Below are 23,238 nucleotides of genomic sequence, written 5' to 3' on the forward strand. Positions count from 1 at the left end.
TAGAGACTCTTCTCCTGCTCCAGCTGCCATCCTACTCCTGCTCCTCCCCCTCCTCCTCCTCCTCTCCACCAGAACCACTTCTCTTTCTCATCACATCCAGAGGTAAATAAGCTAGGTTCAACTGTTACAGCCTCTTTTCGGGCAGATTGTTTACCTCCCTGCGCGTTTTCCGCCGTCAGACAGCCACCGGGAGCCGTTACAGAAATCAGCCGAGGGGGTAATTCTGATTTGTGATGGGGGGTCTGTGCTTTGTACCACTGCCTCCTTGGCGTCGGGTCGGGGTTACGCTTCCTTAGGCAAGTCCGAGGTCCACTTTCATAGCTGGAGATGCGACGATGAAGGCCACAGCAAGTGCGAAGTGCTAATCTAAAGCGATACGCGACCCGTGCGGTAAAAAGAGCGATATCGAATAAGCAGCACACGGCTAACCGGGTTTGATGCACTCCCGGTGATGCTAGCTAATGCAAGTTACAGATAAGGCTACACCTAGCCAGTTAGCATACATTAGCTACATCTTCAGTTGTTGCTAGCCGGCTAACCGCGAGTTCATTTTTGTCACTTTCACAGACGTCGTCGCTCCGCTCTTCCTCATAGCAAGGGTATGAAACAACAAAAATAATAACAACAGAGTATTAATGTAGTTATAAGTGTTGTCAAGACGAGCTAATGTCTCTGTTTTGTTTCCGGGCAGTCCCGGGAATCTTAACTGGCTCTGAAACAAAAGAAGAATTTTGAGACATAATTAGCTAACAGTGGCTTTTTCTTTTTAAATCGCCTTTGGATTTTGTTTTGTATGTTCCGTCGGCGAAACTGAAAGTATAAACACGGACAAGCAAGCTCAAGATGCCAGAGACACAAAAACAACACACAGAAACACAATCGGTGTCACTTTATTGTGTTTTTTTTAAATGAGTGATTAAATGAGAGCTGTCACCACTCGAGTCTACTTGCCAGTGCACGACGTGCGTTTGAGATCTAATGTAGTTGATTGCCGGTGTGTTTCCGCTCTCACTGTATTTTCGATTTAGAGCAGGTTGAAATTTCGCAACTGGATTGCATATCCTCAAGTTGTGTATATATATAAGGGGAAATTGTACCGGGGAGCAAGGTAGCATTTCCAACAGAGCCTTAAATCAATAACTGATAAAGCCATGCCCAGGCTTGTTGTGGGGCCTGTGTGACTCGTGTACCTCAGAGATTCAGTTATGCTGGCACTGTAATAATGCCCACTCGTGAACTCATACCATTTCTAATCCCCATCCCAGAGCAAGTACACTATAGCTGTCTGTAAAAATAATGGGCCATTTCTTAATTCAGTCTTGTTGCCACTTTTTTTTCTGTCTTTTGCAGCACTTTGGCGATGTGACATATAGGACGATTGGTGATATTGACCAACCTGTGCATTGACACGACCTCTTGACCTCATCTTCAGCATGAATGGTGACATGCCTCATGTTCCCATCACTACTCTTGCTGGAATTGCTAGCCTAACAGACTGTAAGTGCAACATCATCACAGCTTAAACACTAGAATTCAGACTAAAATGAGGCAAGACTAGTGATTACTTGAATGCCAAGCAGGCCGAAATTAACTGGGCATGTAGTTATAAGAACGCCTGAATACTAGTTATTGTCAATTCAGAGGTTATAGATTTATGTGCCCTATATCAGTTTCAGAAATGAAAAAAAGAAACATATGTAAAATATATTGTGTGCATCATTGCATTTAATACACATTCTGAAACCTTTGGATTGTTTATCCAGATTAGAATGTTGCTGCAAATTTAAATAGTGCATTGCCAAACAAAGTGTTACTTTTACATTACTTCTACATAGTGCATGTAAGTTGGGCATCCTTACAGGCGTTTCCCTGTACAGTTTTATGCCATGATTTTCTTTTAACTGTCCTTTCAGTGTTGAACCAGCTTCCTTTGCCTTCTCCCCTACCTGCCACCACTGCTAAGAGCCTCCTCTACAATGGAAGGATCTCAGAAGAGGTCAGCAGCCTGCTGGTGTGTCGAGACGAGAGTCTAGTGACTCAGCTGGCGCATAGCCTTAACCAGGTTTCCACCGAACACATGTAAGTTTCACTCGCTGATCTTTCATACCTCGCTGCAGTACTGTTTTGTTTTTTTGTTTTTTTAACTCTTAAATTATTTTTGAATTGCACATAAACTATTGCCCTGACAGTGTGTTATTTCAGAGTAATGACTGTTTAGCTCAGTACTATAGTCGGGTATTGCCAATTTAATGCCAGTGAGCACATTACAGTAGCTGGCTTTTGGGAATAGGTGGCTCTTACCTGTAACATAGATTGTTCTTATGTTTATTTTCCAGAGAGTTGAAGGACAACTTGGGCAACGATGAACCCGAGGGCGACATGCCAATGCTCCTACAAACTTTGCTGTCCAGGAATCCCAAAATCTTCAGGGACAAAAGTATGCAAACCCAGCACAAGGTTCTGGGTGGTAAGGAGGAGACACTGAGACATTGCTGTTGACTCTGCAGTTGATCTTGCTGCATGCTTTCTCTCTGCGGGTACCTTAGTTTAGCTTAATTATTCACCTGAGCATATCTTTTGCTGGATGTGCTACTTAGGCCTTGTTTCATCCTGTGTGATTCCCACACTGCAGTCATTGTCACCACAGGAGGAAACTCTGGAATCACCACACCACACAGAATAAGCATTTTAGCCTGTTACAGGAAAGTGCAACTATTCACACTGTTACTGCTGGATTGCATCGCGCTGATTACAAGAACTGAGCTGTCATTGATGTTTTTTGTTTTGTTTTTTCCCCCCTTGTAAGACATACTAGGGAGTGGCAAGACAAATATGGAAACCACTGGCAAGTGTGTTGCCGAGTTTTTGTATAAATGCAGGTTTAGTTTTAATGGGTGAGCATTGGCGGTTACATTGTTTCAGCACAAAAGGTGAGGACAAATGCTAATGTTAACTACAGATACTTGTGTATTTGCCCTTTGCACCGATAGATCAGCCTGTAGAAAGTGAAAAACAGCCCCTGTATGGAATTTGAAGAAGTTATCTTAATCACTTGATCAACAACAGTAATGGTCCAGTAAGTTTTGTGTTTGTCGTGGGATGGCCAGGTTTGCGCTGTCTCGTAACTAACAACAAAAACAGGGCTATTCTTTGTTTTGGTGACCAGCTTTCTAGTCAATTGCCTACAGCGTGCATAAAATAATTGTCTTAAATCAGTTTCGGCAGTCACAAGGCATCTTCACCTAGTTGTTTGGACAGATCCTGGCTCTTTTATCTCCTAGTCTTTAAAGTCCTAGTCTTTAAATGAAGCTATGTTCCCTTATTTGCAAGGGCTCACCACAGTGGGTAGCTCCGGATGTTTAATTTGGCAGAATTTTTTGATTGTTTTTATTTGCCAGATGCAAACCTCAAAGGGTTTTGTGTCTCCTTCTGGGGTCAAACCAGGAATCTTTAGCTTGTCAAGTGAAACTACATTAAAGGTCTAAGCTATAGGACCAAAGAAATATCTTTTATACAATTTTATTGTTTAGCACATCCTTTAATTAGTTTTTTTTTTTTTACAGAGACTGTTTCTTCTATCCAGGTCTGTTGATTATTTAAAGTAGGGAATTTTTATCTTTTCATTTGTTTCTAGTGGATTGCAGTAGCTGTATAAATCTGGTAGACAAATGTCTCAAAATCTGGCTTCCCATTAGAGGTTAAGCTCTTCGTTGGGACTTGTGTGAAAAAGCCCTTTAAATCTATCTTCATATTGGTTATAAACTCAGATAATTAAAAAACAAAACAAAAACAGAACACTATTTTTTGATGTCTTCATTAGGTTAAAAAATACCTGTTGATGTTTATTCACCCTAATATAATTCGGGTCTCTGGAATTAATAATAAATAGGATCTGTCAAAAAAATTTACAGCCAGAGAGAGAAACAGCCTAGCTCTGTTTGTTTTGTTGTCATCGGCTAGATTGCTCATTGCCATAGACATTTTCATATTTGGCTTTGGCTTTAGCTTGGGAAAGTTTTATTATTATAGGAACAGCCGCAATATCTCACAGTCACAGGTGGTAATTGTAGCAATTATTAATAATATTATAATAATATTAAAGCAAACATTTAGGCATCATTATTGAGGACAGTGGCAAATGCAAAATGAAAACAAGAAAAAGTAAACAAGTGTTTGTGGTAATGACCACACTCACAGCCTGTTAAAAATGTGGAGTCAAGCATCATTTAATGCTAATGGATGATAATGTACATAGCCTCCCGCTTTGGTTTATTCTCGCCATACTAACCTCTTTCTTCGTCACTCTGAAATTCACTTTGTCAGATTTTATTTTCATTACTTGAAAATATAATGCTGCTCCTGCAGTTTAGTACCAAACGCTCTGACATTGCAAACAAACTTGCATTATGAGACAATCACCCCACTGTTAGGACTGTGAAACCATGTTTTGTGTAATGCAACCACCATCACTAAACATGCCCTCAAAATGATCGCAGACTGGAATGGACACCTTTCCTGCATGGTTAATGGAAAAGGATGGGCAAGATTGTAGCAGACCTGTTGTATTAAGTGTTCACTTTATTTTGCATCTGAAATGTTGTCTTTAACACAGTTTTTCATCCTGCATATTTAATGTTGCAACTTTCTTCCTCATGCCTCAGTGGTAGAGAAAATATATATTATTATGTTTAAACAGGATCAGGATAATTTATAAAATACTTATTTGCTAAGACTTATTATAGACTTAATATCCTGGAATGAGAAAAATAACCTGCTTTATATTATAATATAGTGAACCCAGTATTCCTACTCAGTAGGCAGGCTTGGTTTAGCTGGAGAAATGCACATGCTGAGCTTCTTGTTTGATATGTGTCTAATTTTTGTTGTTGTCTTTATCTCATAGGTGTAATGCTGCAGCCAATAGTGCAGCAGTATAAGATTACTCAGAATCAGGTCCATGGGAGTCCAGCCTCAAACTATCAGCAAACCACTGTCCCTCAGAGCCCCTCTGGGTAAAGCAGTGCCACCGTATTGTCTGATGATGAAAATCAGAGGCATGTATTCCTCAGCTAAGGCTTCTTTTCCTTTGCTTTCCTCATCTGCAGATGCTTTACATCACCGCAGTCTGGTTCAGGGCCACGCTTTGTACCCCAGCAGAACAGCCCTATACCTAGTCCCTACACACCCCAGAGTCCCGCGGACTACATGCAGTACAATCCACCCAGTTATTCCCAACACCAACACGCTCAGCAAGGTGAGTGTAATGTTTGGTCAAGAGAAAAGTATCACATAAGCTGCATGTCGAATTGCTTTTAGTAACGACAGAAAATAGCAAACTGAAGTTTTATGTGCATTTGTGTACTTCAGCAACCAGTAACAGTGCACATGGTGACTTGGATAGACCTAGCTGGTTGTATGCAAATTACTTAACTGATCCCTAATAACATTATTAACTTATATACACCGTTAAGTGGTGAGAAAATGAGCAAATATCTAACTAGAATTTTAATTTCATTTTCGTTTCAGTTACGAGTGGCTTGAGAAATATCCATGACAGCAAAGTCTCTGGACATCTATCAACTGATTTATCGAATCACAATGCAAGACTGGGCTCAGATGAAGACTACATGAACGTGGCTCACAGACTGGGAAATGAGGTAATGTGGAAATTCAAGATATCATGAACTGGACCTCAGCTCAAACTAGGCGTGGGTGAAAAAATAAATAGAGCACAGTGTTGGGATATTTTACATGGCATTATTGCATCAATACAGGGAGACCAAATATTGATATTTGACTTAATAAATTAAAATACTCTGGAAATACTATAAACAAAATGGTTCGTCTCATGCAGATGAGATGATGCTAGCTGAGCAAACTTCGATTAAATCAGCTCAACCAAAAAACTACCCAGCACTAGACACATTTAGCTTGACAACGCTACCGACTAATTCAGAGCAAGCTAATGGGTCAACTAATGAGTAAAAACAGGACAGTTAACTTGATCCCATTCAGTCACAGACTGAAAGCAGACTGAGCCCATCTTATGGCAACATTTATGGCAGTGTGTGCTTAACAATCTAATTTTGTCACAACTAAAGTAAGGTAAATTATTGGATAAAGCAGATATTGACAAAGGTTAACTTTGAGGATGTAATTTGCAGTTGAAAAAGGTGATAAATCACAATATGTGTTATTGCAATACTCGGGATATCCCAAAATATAAAAAATCAGAAAAATATTGTATCGTGTCTGGTGACTCTTACATCTAGCTGACTGTTAAAATAATAAGAAATGTCTTGTGTTTCAATAGGAGCATGATTCTCCAATGAAGGCTGCTGCATTTTCAGTGAGATCCCCACAGTCGGCATGTTCTCCAGCTGGGAGTGAAGAGACTGTACAAAGTATGCTGCCTTAGCAACAAGTTAATTCTTCATTTTTGTGTCTTCGCAAAAAAACCTAATACACTGCTACAGAAATCACGTTTGGCTTAAATCTGTGGTCTTCACAATTCCATCAAATACTTTGTGTTTCTGCAGGGTCTAGGCCTTCCCTCATAATGCAGTCACCTCCAGCTGATGTGCCACAAGGTGCACCGCCTGACCAAATCCTCACCTCGTCTGATCGCAAGAAGAAACATAAGGAGAGGAGTAAAGAAGAAAGTGATCCGATGGAAAAAAATGCCTTGTACGATATAGTTAGTTCACCAAAAGACTCGACCAAGCTGACCTTAAAACTGTCCAGAGTAAAGGTTCAAGACGTGGATCAATCTGAGGAGCTTCCCCCTGAGGCACATATGGAATTGGACCATGAAACAGTTATGATCAATAATAATAATAATAACCAGTTATCAAAACCTGCCCAGGAAGTTCCAAACAAGTTAGGAGCTGACGATCAAGCAAACTGTCAACAGGCTGCTGTGCGGTCAAATACCATTGAAACTGGTGTCACTGGCAGAGTTTCCTTTGATGATACAGAGATAGACACACTTGCAGAGATTGAGAGGATAGAACGCGAGTCAGCCAGTGACCGAGAACGATGGTCTAAAGAAGTTCAGGACAAAGGTGAAAATCTGTGTTTGTTTTTCCCCTGTGCTTCTTAGCATGTTTTTCTCATCTGTTAGGTTGTTTGTGTAGAGGTGCTAAGTTGTAGTGTTCTTTCTTTCAGACAAGCCGCTGAAGAAACGGAAACAAGACTCCTATCCCCAGGAACCCGGGACAGAGTCAAATGATGGGGCTGCCATTCATGGGGGCAACAGTGTCAGCAAGATGACACCCAAGAAGACGAATGCTGCAAGTAATGGTGCCAGTCGGCCTGCTTTGATGGTCAGTATCGATCTACAGCAAGCTGGCAGAGTAATAGGACAGCCTGTAGTGGTCTTGGAATCACAGCCGCTGTGTGAGGATCACCTACGTCGTCTGAAGTCAAACCCCGATGGAAAGGTCAAAAGGGTTGGTGATGACAGACCTGGGATCATCAAGCAGCATGCTGACACTCTCCAGAAGTCTGGCTCAGATGGACAACCGGAAATGTATAAACAGAAGCAGGAAAGCCAGCGTGAATCAAAACACAGACATGACGACAAAAGTGACAGCAGCAAGGGACCGTCAGATGACAGAAGGCCAGACCCCTCACGGCAGAAACTTGACAAGCATTCAAAGTCACGCCACAAAGAGGAAAAGAATCACAACAGCCACCGAATGCTTGAAAACCGACCCGACACCCCAAAAAACACGAGCAAGGCAGAGCGCTCGAGACATGGAGAAGACAAAGGCAGGGATAGAGACAGGGATAAGGACAGAGAAAGACACAAGGATAGAGATAGAGCAAGAGACAGGGACAAAGAGAGAAACATAGAAAAAGAGAAGGAGAGAGACAGGGACAAAGACAGACACAAAGAGAAAGAGAGAGACAGGGACAAAGAAAAAAACATAGAAAAAGAGAGAGACAGGGACAAAGAAAAAAACATAGAAAAAGAGAGAGACAGGGACAAAGACAGACACATAGAAAAAGAGAAAGAGAGAGACAAAGCCAAGGACAGGGACAGGAAACAGAAGATGTTAAGAGAAAACTGCAGTCGAAACTTAGCTGACCCGCATACTAAACCTGACAGCACCAGACTAAAGCACGATGGAAGCAAAAAATCAGCTGACCCCAATAGTCGACAGAGGACAGGCAATTCCAGCCTTAAAAGTCCCCAAAATAAGGACCAAAAGACAAGCGAGGACGGCAACATTAAGTGCCAAGCTGGAGACAAACGTCAGTCCTTTGAGGCCAAACCGAGCGAATTCCCCTCGTACCTGCTGGGTGGCAAGTCAGGGACCCTGAAGAACTTTGTGATTCCTAAATTGAAACGAGATGGAAAAGATAAAGATCCCCCAAATAAACTAGTAGAAGGCTGGAGCGAACCGCGAGTAAGGCTGGAGAGAGTCTCATTGGTAGATAACTTAAACAAAGGAGCTAAACCCGTTGTCGTGGTTAAAAAACTCAGCGTTGATGAGGTGAAAAAGATCATTAAGGAAAGCAGGAACGCGCACGGCTCCAGATCCAGGAACTGGTCATTTTGTGAGAGGACAAACAAGCGAAGCCACAGTATGATTAGCAAGAGATCCAAATATGCTGAGTTGGCCTCGGATGATGACCAAGACAAGGATGACGATGAAGACTCTGACAATGAGCGTGAGTATTGCTGCCTTTTATAATCTCATGTTCTCAGTCGTGTAAAAACTGAAATCATGTATCGCCTCTGCTCCCACAGTAGCTTCTAAAAATGCTGCTCATTTTTTCCACGATCTGCATAAGGACCTGAAATAGTCAGTACCTGTTGCTATGGTTCAGTTCAAGAGAAAATATTACTCCTGGTGGATGTGCTTCCTCTTAAAGTTGCACAGAAATTTAATTGAAATTGTTCCTGTTTTGACCTTGAGCATTGCATGTGTTCTGGCAATTGTGTTCATCCTTTTGTAGTGTGTTACACTTGCTTTTCTATCTGTTTTTGTTTAATATTGTTAAAGTGTCTGCTGCCCACTTGTCCAGGCCACTATTGAAGCATGTTTAATCTCAATTACAGTTAAATTAGTGATAATGTTAGGCCTTAAAAATTGCAAGTTTTTAGAAGAGCACATGGGAATTCTGTAAAATCTACCAAAGTGCTTTACTGTCTCTACTTCTGATGGAATTTCCTTTTATTTATTTACAGTATTTTGACAGTGATGCATTTTTTTTGTTTTCTTTGTGCACCACTATTGTGCATTTTAAGTCAAACCAGTATTTAACAAAAGTATTACATGAATTTTTTAGGAATTATGGCCATTTTTATACATAGTCCTCTATTTTCAGAGGCTCAAAAGCAAGTGGACAGTTGAAATAAAAGCAGGTTTGTGGCCAGAAGAAGCCAGTTCCCTTGTTATTTAATGACAGATGAATCGGATAAAATGTCTAACTCCCAAGTACTTAACTTGAATTTGGTAGCTTTTAATTGGAACTTAGCATGAGGTCCAAAGAGTAATGAGAGAAAGACGCCATCATTAGGCGGGAAAAACAAAACAAAACCTGTCAGAATGACAATAAAACCTTTAGACTGCAGAGTCTTTTCAAGTATTAAAAACAATCCTTATTTTTACATTTGTATTAGTTTGTCCAATAACTTTTGACCCTCTAACAATGGAGTTAATGCAGTACTTTTACAAAACCTCTTGGATTACAGCTCAAAGTGTGCACTTCAGTCACACCTTGACTGTTTGAGTTAAAGTCACCAGTGTTGGTGTGCAAAAGCAAAATTACAAAAATGTAACTTTTTCCTAAAAATTAGACCTAATTATAAATTATAGCCCTAATTGCATGTAAAGCAGTAACTTTACAATGCAGATGCTGTCTCAACGTGTACTCTTCTCTGTTGTTGTTTTTTTAGATGCAAGGAAAAAGAAAAAGAAAGACCACGATAAGACGTGGAAGCATGAAGAGAGAAGAGGTTCTGGAGAACACCGTCGAAGTGGAGGTTTTCATAACGCTCGCCGAGGGTCTGGTAGCCGTCAGCGCGACTGGAGAGATGAAGATTCAGATGAAGGCTCTCTCCCACCGAGCCTGAGTGATGGTCAGATTTTTATTTTTTATTTTTTTGCATACGCTTACCAGTGGATAAGTGGATAATCAAATAATGTGGTGGCCAGTGAAGCCCGTGCTTTCACTTTTTGATTAGATTACAGCTGTCCTGTCATTCAGATTATCGTTATTTAAAATAATTGGTCATTCCAGTTCCTGGGGTGTGTAGAATACAACATCAATTTGTTTCTCTGTTGATGGCTTGAGGGTTGGTTGTTGCTGCTGCTGATTTGGGTACTATTGTGTGTGTGTGTGTGTTTAGTTGCCAGAAAGCAGAAGAAAAAGGATAAACTGAAAAACAGGAAGATTTATGATTCCAAGTTGACACCAGAGGGTATTGACCTGGCACTTTGAATTCTTTTATAATTAATTCATAATTAATTTTATTAAAACATAATGTATTTGTATTAATCAGTTCTCAATGACGTTAATCTAACAGAGATGATGGACTCCTCCACATTTAAGAGATTTGCATCGAATATTGACAGCGTTCTTGAGAATCTCGAAGACGTGGACCTCACTGCCGCAGGTAGTTATGATTTACTCTGCTGTTTTCAGACTCTTTGACATTTATCGAGTGTCACATTAAAAAATAGTGACATTGTAACTCTGTGCCAGATGATGATGAAATACCTCAAGAGCTCTTACTTGGAAAGCAGCAGCTGAGTGAGCTGGGCAGCGATTCTGCTAAGATTAAAGCTATGGGCATCTCTAACAAGGTGAGAAGGACATGTTCTTGCAGTGTTAAATTGTTACACTCATGGTGACAGCATTTTGTCATTGTAAACAACCTTAAATGACACCTACTGTACGGTTAAAGTAACCAATTATTTTTTTCTGCAGTTTTCTTCTAGTAAACTGGTGAAGTTTTTGAATATTTTGGAGAGGAACATTCAGGACAGCGTCAAACTTTCTACACTAATGAACCATGTAAGTTCTCAGCCTGATCTTAGTTATGCTGTTCAGGCACAAAATGTGAAATTTATTTCCTTTTTTAAAAAACTGAATCATAGGGTAATGACTCCATGGATGAGGAGCGGTTGTGGCGCAACCTCATCATGGAGCGAGTGACCAAGTCGGCCGATGCTTGTTTGACTGCACTCAACATAATGACGTCTCCGCACATGCCAAAGGCTGTTTATATAGAAGATGTGATTGAGAGGGTGCTGCAGTACACCAAGTTCCATCTGCAAAACTCTTTGTACCCTCAGTATGACCCAGTCTACAGAGTGGATCCCCACGGAGGTCAGCCACAGTTTTATTCCGTTCTTTTTAGCTGTTTTAACACGTACAGCAATAATCATGATTTCCAAGAGATTAAAAAAATGTGTGTATTTTAGCATTTAGGAGTTTTTAAAACTTTACTTACTTGAATTTCTTACGGTATTTTGGTAGTGCTTGATAATAAAGCCAGTGACTTTTGGTGTGACTAATAGAAGTTTTTTTATACATTTCAAATTCTCTTGTCCTCCTTTTGGCCACAAATCATTTTAAATCTAAAACTAATGCATTTACCTTTACCAAAGTTCCTCCCATGTAACATACGGTACATTGTGGGCTGTAACATCAAGTATTTCTTATCAGCTGATGTTAAGACCCTGGATTTGAATCTAAAGATTGTGTCAGAATATCTGAGAAATTCTAACATATTACTTCTGGGGTTTTTTGTTTAAATAATTTATTCTTGTTTATTTATCGGATCTTCCTCACCCAGGTGGCATGCATACTTCAAAGTCCAAGAGAGCCAAATGTTCTACCCACAAACAGAAGGTGGTAGTCCTGCTCTACAACAAAGTGTGCGATATCATCAGCAGCATCTCTGAGCTCCTTGAAATCCAGCTGCTTACTGACACCACAATTCTGCAGGTGCAGTTTTGAATCTGCCTTCACATCACTCAGATTTGTGTCCTCATGTCACCTTGGCTGTTGAGTTAACTCATATCTCACTGCTTTTGTGCCCATCTTTTAGGTGTCCACCCTTGGCATTACACCATTTTTTGTGGAGAATGTTAGTGAACTGCAGTTATGTGCCATCACACTAGTGACTGCGGTGAGTATTACTATAGGTGCTTCTGAAATTGATTTGGATTAAGTTTTTGATGGGATGCTTCAGTGTGACGTCTGGACTGGTGTATTTTGATGCGGTTGTTTCTTGTTTGACTCTCGTGTAGGTGTTTTCTCATTACAAGAAGCACAGGCAGCTCATTCTTGAAGAGATTTTCACCTCCCTGGCCAGACTGCCGACTAGTAAACGCAGCCTGAGGAATTTCAGGTAACTACAACCAGAGTAAATATTTGCTCAATATCAGATGTTTATTGAGGCCCCCAGTGTAACATAAGGACACTGATGTCTCATACTCCCCAGGCTGAACAGCAGTGACTCAGATGGAGAACCTTTGTATATCCAGATGGTCACAGCCCTTGTTCTTCAGCTCATCCAGTGTGTGGTCCACCTTCCCTCTGAGAAAGAGACAGAGGATGAGCACAATAAGAAGGTGACATTAAGGTTTTAATAGATTTTTTAAAACCATATTTGCCTTCAATAAATACCCAAAACATGTATTTTAAGAAATGCTAAAACTGTTTTTTATTGGGTATTTATTGTCTAGGTGGATAAAGATGTTCTTATTACAAACTCTTATGAAACTGCCATGAGGACAGCTCAGAACTTCTTATCTGTGTTCCTCAAGAAGTAAGTCATTGTTCCTACTCTTGCTATAACCTGTCATGTCTGTGTGACTGTGACTCCTTATATGTTGTATCTTTTTCTGTGGAATAAGCTGCACTGCATGTGTTGCTATTCTGTAAGTACTCTGCATGTTTCAGGTGTGGCAGTAAACAGGGAGAGGAGGATTACAGGCCGCTGTTTGAGAACTTTGTTCATGACCTGCTGTCTACAGTTAACAAGCCTGAGTGGCCTGCTGCTGAGCTGCTCCTGAGTTTACTGGGCCGGTTGCTGGTGAGTGTCACCACTCGTCATCTGCCCACTAGGAAAAAGTTGCAGATGTTTGGTTTTCTTATGACATTTCTCCTCCTTGTCTTGTGTTCCAGGTGCACCAGTTCAGTAACAAGCAGACAGAAATGGCACTTAGGGTGGCATCGCTGGACTACCTTGGCACTGTCGCTTCCCGTCTGCGTAAAGATGCTGTCACTAGCAAGATGGACCAAAAGGCTATTGACCGCATCCTCAGAGAGGTAGACTAACAGAATTTGTTTAACAGATAAAAAACCAACCAAGATGTCGATCTGCTTTTAAAATGCTTTTGGCATTTTTTCACAGACTGAAGGCAGCAACGAGATACCAAAACTACAGAAGGCTTTGCTCGGCTACCTAGATGAGAACATTGAGACGGATCCATCATTGGTGGTGTGTTTTTAACTTGATTTTTCATGAACTAAAATCTACGGAACTGCTTTCGTGTTTTAAAAAGATGTATTATACTCTGCCCTTATATATTTATGTGTTTGTTTCATCCAGTTTGCTAGGAAGTTTTATATTGCCCAGTGGTTCAGGGACATTACAAGTGAGGCAGAAAAGGCAATGAAGTCTCAAAGTGAGGACGACGAGGACTTGAAAGGTCACCATCATTCCAGGGATGTTGACTCGACCGCCGAGATCATGCAGAAGGCGGAGGCAAGGAAGAAATTCCTCCGCAAGGCCGTCAAGACGTCAACATCGCATTTCAGTTCCCTAAGGTAAATAGTGCTTCACTCACGACACTACTTCGCCACATTGCTCGTTTGTCCTCTCATCCTTATAGTAAACGATCCTCTCGACTTTTCTTTCAGGATGAACTCTGACACAATAAACTACAACGACTCCTGTCTGATTGTTAGATATCTGGCCTCCATGAGGCCGTTTGCACAAAGCTTTGATATTTATTTATCACAGGTAAGATAATCATTAGCTTGAATTAGCTTAAACACCAGTGACTGTTTATATTGTGTCAGCTGTCATTAATTTTTTTCTCTCTATGGCTTCAAACTAGATCCTGAGAGTGCTGGGAGAGAGTGCTATTGCAGTCAGAACTAAAGCTATGAAGTGTCTCTCTGAAGTAGTGGCTGTAGATCCAAGTATTTTGGCACGGGTAGGTCATTCAGTATCGACTGCTACTTGGCTCTTGCAGCTTGTCTGACACAGAACGTGTTTCAGCTGTTGTGACTGTGCAGATTTGTCCGCAACTGAGCACCAGAGCTGTAAATGCTGCCTTGCTAACGTGCTGCTCATGGCTCGATGCCACAGAGATTGATAGCTATAGTTCTGTCCTGTCACTGTCCTAAACTAATTTTCCTTCTTTATTTTTTTAAGCTGGACATGCAACGTGGGGTTCATTGTCGCCTCATGGACAACTCCACCAGTGTGCGAGAGGCTGCTGTGGAGCTCCTCGGCCGTTTTGTGCTAAGTCGACCTGAGCTCATTGAGCAGTACTATGACATGCTCATTGAAAGGATACTGGTAACTTCTTCTTCTTTCCTCCAGTCCTTTAACTACATGAGTGTTAACCTATTGATGTGCTAAAGTCTAGATTTACTTTAATCACAACATGTGTTCTTTTATGGGTTTGTAAAGAGAAATTTGTCCTGGAAAGTTTAATTCAAAATACAAAAGTTCATAAGAGTTTAAAACATTTTTTTCCTACAGTGCCACCTAAAGATCAAGTGAAGAACTGCAGGAATATATTTCTGTTATTATTTTCTCTTATTCTTCCTGTTTGCCATTATATTTATCTATCATTTTCAGTGTTTTTTATATATGTGTATATATATATGTGTATATATATATATATATATGTGTATATATATATATATATATATATATATATATATATATATATATATATATATATATATATATATATATATATATATATATATATATATATATATATATATATATATATATATATACATACATACATACATACATACATACATACATACATACATACACACACTGGATAAGTAATACTTTTGGATTTACTCCATAAGTCACAACAAAAGGAAACTAATGTTCAGTTGTTCCTTCGTCTTTGTCAGGACACAGGCATCAGTGTGAGAAAAAGAGTCATTAAGATCATGAGGGATATTTGTCTAGAGCAGCCAGACTTCCACAAGATCACCGAGATGTGCGTGAAGATGATCCGGAGGGTCAACGATGAGGAAGGGATCAAGGCTGGTGTTTTTGTTGTTGTTTTTGTTTAATGTACATTTTTACAGTCGACTGTTGGAAGTAGCGTTCATATACAGTGTGTCTAACTAAACATCTTTTCCTCTGCAGAAACTGGTGAATGAGACATTCCAGAAACTCTGGTTCTCCCCGACGCCGAGCCACGACAAAGAAGCCATGACCAGAAAGATCCTGAACATCACAGACGTGGTGTGTATTATCAGGACAAAAGGGAGAAACAAAAAAACAAAAAGTGATCTTATTTAAATAAGTAAAATGAACTAACTTGTGTGTTTGTTTTTTTTTGTTTTTTTTTTTGTTTATTCCAGGTGTTGGCATGTAAAGACTCAGGCTACGACTGGTTTGAGCAGCTTCTCCAAAATGTTAGTTGACTTTGTTGCTGTCTCAGAAGCTGCTTGTCTGCATTTTTTCATTTGGCACTCTTTTTAATTACTGTGTTGGGTCATTTTTCTTTTTTTTTTTCTTTTTAGCTGCTGAAATCAGAGGAGGATGCTTCGTACAAACCTGCAGGGAAGGCTTGTGTTCAGCTAGTGGACAATCTAGTGGAACATATACTAAAATATGAGGAGTCTCTTGCGGGTAAATGTATTTTGCTAAAAAAAGAACAAACATAGGTGTGTATTTGCTTCTAAAAGTCTTATTACAGATAATAACCCTGTTGTGTTTGTGTCTCAGATTGTGAGGACAAAGGGGTCAGCTCAGGTCGTCTGGTAGCGTGCATCACCACTCTCTACCTGTTTAGTAAAATCAGGGCAGAGTTAATGGTTAAGCATGCCATGACTATGCAGCCCTACCTGACCACCAAGTGCAATGTAAGTACTGTGATAGTTTTTTTTTATTTTTCGAATGTTTGAGATACTCACAGGCAAGCTAAACATGGACCTGGACAGTGAAGCTGCCATGTGTTTTTGTGCTGTCATCTGTCAGAGTCAGAACGACTTCATGGTGATATGCAACGTGGCTAAGATCCTGGAGCTGGTCGTGCCTCTGATGGAACACCCGAGTGCGACTTTCCTCACTACCATCGAAGAAGACCTAATGAAGCTTATCATCAAATACGGCATGACGGTAGGTCTCGTTTGCAGCTCGCTGCTTTCAGAGGTAGCTTTAAAAACCACAAACAGCGTGTGAGACAGTTGTTCTGATACATCCTTTTGTGCTCCCCAGGTTGTGCAACACTGTGTGAGCTGTCTTGGTGCTATCGTGAACAAGGTCACACACAACTACAAGTTTGTTTGGGCTTGTTTTAATCGGTACTATGGTAAGGATTTTTTCTTTTTTTAAGACAAAACACAACCACATTTCCCAAACATTTGTTGTGTTTAGTTATTTAAGAGTCCTTACTAATCTAATATGACAGTGGAGTTTAAAAACAAACACACACTCTCAGACGAGCTGGTTGTTTTCTTTGTGACTCAGAAAACCTTTGCCAATAGGGAAGTTGCAGAGTGCCCTCTGGTGGGCAAACTATCCAACATCAACATGGTTAAAATGTGTTTGTTCTCTCTCCTGCTTGCTTTTAAATTGTCAGTCATCGGCTGTTATAAATGTTAGTAACAAAATATCGACAAATTATCAATATCAGGTATTAATAGAGCCAGTACTTTAAGCCAGTTATGAGTTTGTGCCAAGCTGATGCACAAAACACAATGTTATGATTTCAGTCAGTAGATCACAGCCTTTCCTCTGTCGCTGTGGATCCATAAGCAGCCAGAAAGAAAAAGGATGATGGCTGATATTATGATTTTTTTTCTCCTCTCAAAAGCTAGTTAGTTGTGAGCTCCTTTTTACAGGTTTAAAAGGGTTGTTGCTAGTCTGTGAACTGTTACTAAGGAATCGTTGCCTACTTGTTTCATGTCTTTGTTTTTGTCTCTGAGAACCTCACCGTGATGTGTTCCACTTTATGCTGAACTGTCACTTAATGCTTGAGTTTTTTGTTTCAAAGGCATTTCTACTGTGAAATAAAGCAGAAAAGGTACAAATTGGTGGATAATAAAAATTCTCCTGAAATGAAAAGCTCTGTGAAAACCTAAACTATATAAGCGCAGGTCAGGAAATGCAGTCGTTCGACTTATTACTTCACATTAAAGCTCACTTGACTGTTTGTGTTATCTTATAGGAGCGTTAGCAAAACTCAAGACACAGCACCAAGAGGATCCCACCAGCTCCACCCTGGCTGCTAACAAACCCACTCTTCTGCGCTCGCTCTTCACTGTGGGGGCTCTGTGTCGACACTTTGATTTCGATCAAGAAGAGTTCAAAGGTGCTAACAAGGTAAACCCTGGCCCTTCGCTTGAATGTTGTAGTGGCTCCATGGAGTTGTTGTTAAGAAATTCTCTTAACTCATGAAAGATCGACCTGTTTTGAGACTGGGAGGCAGAGTTTCAGCATGAAGGGTACCCAGCATGAATGAATGTGAATGAAGACTGCAAGAGCTATTTTGATTGCTGGGTCTCTTTGTTTCTTAGATTGTCATCAAGGACAAAGTGTTGGAGCTTCTGCTGTATTTCACTACTCACGAAGAGGAGGAGGTCCAGATCAAGGCAATCATAGGTTTAGGTATATATCCTACACCTCAGAAAAGGCTCGTATAGATGTGTTTATAGTGTCACTTAATGTTTACAGCTTTCTTTTAACTTTGACTTTTGTTTTCTTTGTAAATCTGTATTTTAAATCAATTCCTCTCTTCCAAGGGTTTCAGTTCATCATGCACCCAGAGCTCATGTTTGTGCAGGAGTTGAAGGTTCTTTATAACAGCATCCTGTCGGACGAGAACAGTTCAGTCAATTTGAAGATCCAGGTCCTCAAAAACCTGCAGACATACCTGCAGGAGGAGGACTCTCGAATGCAGGAGGCTGACCGTGAATGTGAGTTTAACAGTTCCAGCTCACGTCCATTGTTATCCATGCACATGCAGTGAAACATGGCAGCCACTTAATGTGACACCTGCGCACTCACCAGGCTGATGTTTTTGCTTCTTCAGGGAAGAATAAAGCCAAGCAAGAGGATCTCAAGGAAATGGGGGACATCTCATCGGGCATGAGCAGCTCCATAATGCAGATTTATTTAAAGCAGGTTCTGGAGTCCTTCTTCCACTCGCAGTCCACAGTTCGGCACTTTGCCTTGAGTGTCATCACCCTGACTCTTAGTCAGGGCCTCATTCACCCTGTACAGGTGTGTTCACAGTCTTACATCAGTATAGCCTGATAAGGTTTATTTACATTTTCTGAATATTTTTTTAGGTGGGTTTTTGAAATTTATTTTTTATGTTTTGCAGTTTGCATACTCGTAAATTGTAAATTGTTGTTTCAGTGTGTGCCCTACTTGATCGCTATGGGAACAGACCCGGAGCCAACAATGAAGAACAAGGCCGATCAGCAGCTGGTGGAGATCGACAAAAAATACTCAGGCTTTATTCATGTGAGTTGGCTTGTGGTTTTTGACAACTGGAAAAATGTGAAAGTGTAAAAAAAGGTGGGAAAATAGAACTTTCTGTGTAATAAATGTATTTACATCTAATACTTTTATATTATTATTACATTCTGCAATTTGTTTTTGTTTTTTTAACTCACACCTTGCTTAAAAAACTCAGGCTTTAAAAATAAATTGCATTTCAAATGTCATCATTTAACGTGCCCACCTAATGAGTTATCTCACTGTTTTTTGGGGGGGGGGTTTGCAGATGAAGGCTGTCGCAGGGCTGAAGATGTCTTATCAGGTGCAACAGGCCATAAATGGATCCAAACACGCTGTCATTCGTGGTTTCCGTCACGACGACTCCGACTCGGCTCTCTGCTCTCATCTCTACACCATGGTCCGTGGGAACCGCCAACATAGACGGGCTTTTCTAATTTCCCTGCTCAACCTGTTTGACGACAGCTCTGTAAGTTCATCTCTTTACTTTGGCACGATTGGCCTTTGTCAGGAGATATTTAGGTTGCTGTATTTGCCCTCAGAAGAGCAATTACACCTGTTTGTTATTTAAAAATGTGCGTTTTTGACTTTGTCTCCTGCAGAAAACAGAGGTGAACATGCTGCTTTTCATAGCAGATAACTTGGCCTGCTTCCCTTATCAGACCCAGGAGGAACCTCTTTTCATCATGCATCATATAGACATTACCCTGTCTGTCTCTGGTAGCAACTTGCTCCAGTCATTTAAAGAGGTGCAAAGCTTTGTCTAGTTTTGTTTATCAGTTGTTATGCTTGGTCGCTGTGCTCAAGAGAAGATGCATATCTGACCTTTCTTTTGTCATTTGTGCAGTGTTTACAGAAAGAGCCTATAAGGCATGAAAAGAAGATGAAGATGAATAAGAAAAAGAAAAAGAAGAAGCATTCTCGCAGGAAGAGCTACAGCTCTGATGACGACGACGATGATGAAAAGGATGATGAAAGCAGCAGCACATCCAGCAGCAGTGACGAGGAGGAAGATGTAGTGCAGAGGAAAAAGGGTTCCGATTCCGACTCTGACCTGGACGATGAGGACGCAGTGATGGACCGTCTGCCTGAAAACACCAAACCTCTGCTGGAGTTTGCTAGTGCGTCACAGGGCATTTTGCTGGTGCTGGTGCTCAAACAGCATTTGAAGAATCTGTACGGCTTCTCGGACAGGTGGGCCTCGGAGAAAATGTTAATCTTTTATTATCTCTTTGTGAGCAATGCAAATCACTTTACTGAGCAATTTTGTTTGTGTTACAGCAAAATCCAGAAGTATTCACCGACAGAGTCTGCCAAAGTATATGACAAGACAGTGAACAGGAAATCTAAGGTGCACTTCAACCCTAGTCAGACACTGGATTACCTAAGGAGTGATCTGGCCAACACAGATCTCAGCTACGAGGCCAAGAAGAACATTGCAAAACAGTATTTGGATGTAAGCTTTCAATATACTCGTGTCTCCGTTTGGAAACATAAGCAGTAGCTGTGTCCGTTAGTCTGCATGTAATAATGACGGGAAGTCTTATTGGTTTTCTGTCCGAGAAACTGTTTGTCCTTGTTTGTAAAACACGTGCAGGGTAGAAATGATCATTATTACATTTTTTCTGCCTTCAATTTCTTAGTTCAAGGTTCTAATGGATCATTTGGATCGGGATGAAGAGGACGAGGACGGTGAAGCAAATGCCAATGCCAGAAACAAAGCCATTACTTCACTGCTGAGGGGTCCAAAACCCCGAAACCACAACCACAGTAATCATGCAGCTCCAGTGGAGACAGATGATGAGGAGAGCGAGGATGAAGATCCCCCTGCTGTAAGAACTTTATTTGTTTTCCTCATGGTATCTGCTACAATGCTGGAAATATGTGGTGGTGTTTGTTATGCTGGGTTAAAAGTGCCAGAAAATGACAGATTGAAGCAAACTGACTTTTATTGCATGCATACACATAAAGACGCCCACACCATTGAACATTTATTGGATTTTCCTCTGTAGAGAGGGGCTTATGGTAATGTTAGTATGTACAGTGTTATGATTTGAGCACTTCTACAGAGGTCAGACAAATATTATAGATATAAAAATCATGTGTAAAAGAGGGCTTTCAGCAGACTGGAGTCCTGTGAAAAACACCCCATGATTCAACACCTTGTAGAACCACCTTTAGCAGCAATAACTTAGCAATAACACAGCAATAACTCTGTGTGATTTTATCAGCCTCTTACATTTTTATGGAAGAGTTTTGGCCCAAACATTACTTCAGTTCATTGAGGTTTGCAGGCATTCATTTAGACGCAGCTCTTTTAAGGTCCCGGCACAGCATTTCAGTCAGGCTGAGGTCTGCAATTTGACTGGACCGTTACAGCACCGCGATTCTTTTCTTTTTCATTCTTTTTCTACTAACGTGCTCAGGATCATCGCCCTGTTGTATGACCCAGTTTGAGCCAAGCTGCTGTCAGCTGCCAGACAGACAACCTCACATTTGACTCTAGAATACTTTGTTATAAAGAAGAGTTCATTGTCGACGGCAAGGTGTCCAGATCCTGTAGCTGCAAAACCTAAATCCTCACTTAGTTTTCATCAAACATGGTGCTGTGCATTATGAACAAATATCTCCACTTTGGCATCATCTGTCCAAAGGACATTGTTCCAGGAGTCTTGTGGTTTGTTCAGATGCAGTTTTGCAAATCTAAGCCCTGCGGCCGTGTTCTTTTTAGAGAGATGAGGCTTTCTTCTGGGAACCCTTCTAAACAAGCAGTACTTGTTTAGTCTTTTGGCTAATGAACTTTAACATTTAACTTTCTACTGGCCTGTAGAGTCTGAGATGTAGCTTTTGGATTTTTTTGCAGTTTCTCTTAAGGATTGCACAATCTGACCTTGGGGTGATTTTGCTGGAATGTCCATGGCACTATGTGACGCTATGTTAACACACATCTGAATGCTCTAGAGCAGAAAACAGCTAAAACCTCTGCTTTTACAAAGGTGCTCAAATTTGCTGACGATCAGCTTTAAAGTGCATTCGATTAGCAGCATACTTATACAGCAGGAACTTAGCCACAGGGCAGATCACTGTACTTAAACCCTGCAAAGCATAACCAAATAAATTACAGTAGATTACTTCAACACCGCCAATATTACAAAGTTGTACTGTACATTTATATTAATGTTTACAAACAACAGACGTGAAGAATGATTTTCAGTGTTTAACAGTGCATTGTATCTACAGCATATCCATTAACGTATTATCCCCACATAAATAAGAGTTTCTGACACTGCCTGTCATTCACAGCGAAAGCCAAGGAAAGGTGGAGACTGTGCAGAGGATTCAGGTAACATGAACGAGACAGTAGAGGTAATGGACATCGTAGCCATCTACTGTCGCAAATACAAAGACAGACCGCAGATTGCCAGGGTCGTCCAGAAGACCAGAAATGGCTACAGTATACACTGGATGACTGGATCTTACTCTGGATCCTGGGCTGTCGCAAAGAAACGGGACGGCCGCAAAAAGGTGCCTTGGGTTGACAATATCAAGGAGTCGGACATTATTTGCAAGAAAATCTCTTTGACAAGCGGACAGAAGCTCACGAACAAAGTGGCACAGACGTTACGGGCGCTGTATGCTGCCAAGGAGGGGACTAAGAGTTAATCAAAGAGATTAGTGAAACATCTTGCACAGCTCAACACTATGGATCCAATATGTTACATACACAGAAGTTAGATTAACGTCCTGGTGGTGGAAGAGTGTTGTAAACACGTCTGTCTAAATACACACGTGTTCAAAGGCAAGAAAAAGACAAGAAGGAAATGTTTAGGAAAACATTGTGTGGGAGTTCCTTCGCTGTTGTGCAGCAACTTGGTTGTTTGATTTTTACTCCCACTGTATTATAGTTGAACTAAAAAAACGTGTTTATATCTGAACATAATTCTGTAAAAAAACAAAAACAAAGTGAATGTTGGAAATTAGTGTATTGATGATGTTCTTAATAAAGTGGTTTTTGAATTTAAACTAGCACCAGATGGATTTATTCACTTGACCTGAACTTCCACAACTTCTAACTTTCGTTTTTCTCCTGTTTAGACATTTTTGTTTATTACCTTCATTCTATAATGGACTATCTTTGATATAATTTATTTATGTTCAGACAAGTGCAGTATCTGTGCCATTATTGTTTTTAATATAGATTTTTGATGTTATAGAGCACAGAGGAACAAAAAAGAGTGAGCGCCTGCTCTTCTGATGGAATAAATACTGCAATAAATTTTTCTTACATCTTTGTTCCTTGTTTGCGTTTTTTTCTCCTGCAGGCATCAGACCGTGTAATGTGCTTGGTTTTTATTTTCCCACCGTGTGTTTGACACAGATAAATAGAAGTGATTCTATGAAGTTAATTTCAAAAAGGCACATAAGCCCATGTGACAGAAAGATTAAACTCATCTGTCAATGATTCATAATATGTTACCACGTTCAATTTATTGAGCAAAATTTGTCATAAAAGGTACGAATTTTTAATCTGCTGT

At 40.4% G+C, this 23,238-nt stretch overlaps 1 protein-coding gene across 4 annotated transcripts; it reads left to right on the forward strand.

Moving 5' to 3' along the window:
* The first annotated feature begins 70 nt into the window (after positions 1-70).
* LOC113025724 (nipped-B-like protein) lies at positions 71-22,995 on the forward strand. 4 transcript variants are annotated; one of them, XM_026173809.1, is made up of 46 exons: positions 71-102; positions 1,351-1,497; positions 1,914-2,079; positions 2,337-2,467; positions 4,904-5,012; positions 5,106-5,254; positions 5,527-5,657; positions 6,314-6,404; positions 6,540-7,064; positions 7,168-8,679; positions 9,911-10,093; positions 10,364-10,435; positions 10,541-10,630; positions 10,720-10,820; positions 10,945-11,031; positions 11,115-11,346; positions 11,816-11,967; positions 12,071-12,151; positions 12,273-12,373; positions 12,467-12,596; positions 12,711-12,793; positions 12,928-13,060; positions 13,153-13,296; positions 13,382-13,468; positions 13,580-13,797; positions 13,891-13,993; positions 14,091-14,189; positions 14,411-14,557; positions 15,139-15,273; positions 15,380-15,478; positions 15,598-15,651; positions 15,760-15,868; positions 15,965-16,101; positions 16,217-16,357; positions 16,457-16,550; positions 17,409-17,563; positions 17,758-17,848; positions 17,983-18,156; positions 18,273-18,463; positions 18,602-18,709; positions 18,972-19,172; positions 19,306-19,452; positions 19,551-19,897; positions 19,985-20,159; positions 20,347-20,535; positions 22,007-22,995. In XM_026173809.1, the coding sequence occupies exons 2-46, from the start codon at positions 1,434-1,436 to the stop codon at positions 22,364-22,366; spliced, it is 8,028 nt and encodes a 2,675-aa protein (XP_026029594.1). In that variant the 5' UTR covers positions 71-102; positions 1,351-1,433; the 3' UTR covers positions 22,367-22,995. The 4 variants fall into 4 exon arrangements, with proteins under 4 accessions (XP_026029594.1, XP_026029598.1, XP_026029595.1 ...); XM_026173813.1 differs by having other exon boundaries at positions 2,337-2,437; XM_026173810.1 differs by lacking the exon at positions 71-102 and adding an exon at positions 109-217.
* The last annotated feature ends 243 nt before the right edge of the window (positions 22,996-23,238 follow it).

This window comes from Astatotilapia calliptera, chromosome 7, assembly GCF_900246225.1.
Source record: "Astatotilapia calliptera chromosome 7, fAstCal1.2, whole genome shotgun sequence".
NCBI classification, from domain to species: Eukaryota; Metazoa; Chordata; class Actinopteri; order Cichliformes; family Cichlidae; genus Astatotilapia; species Astatotilapia calliptera.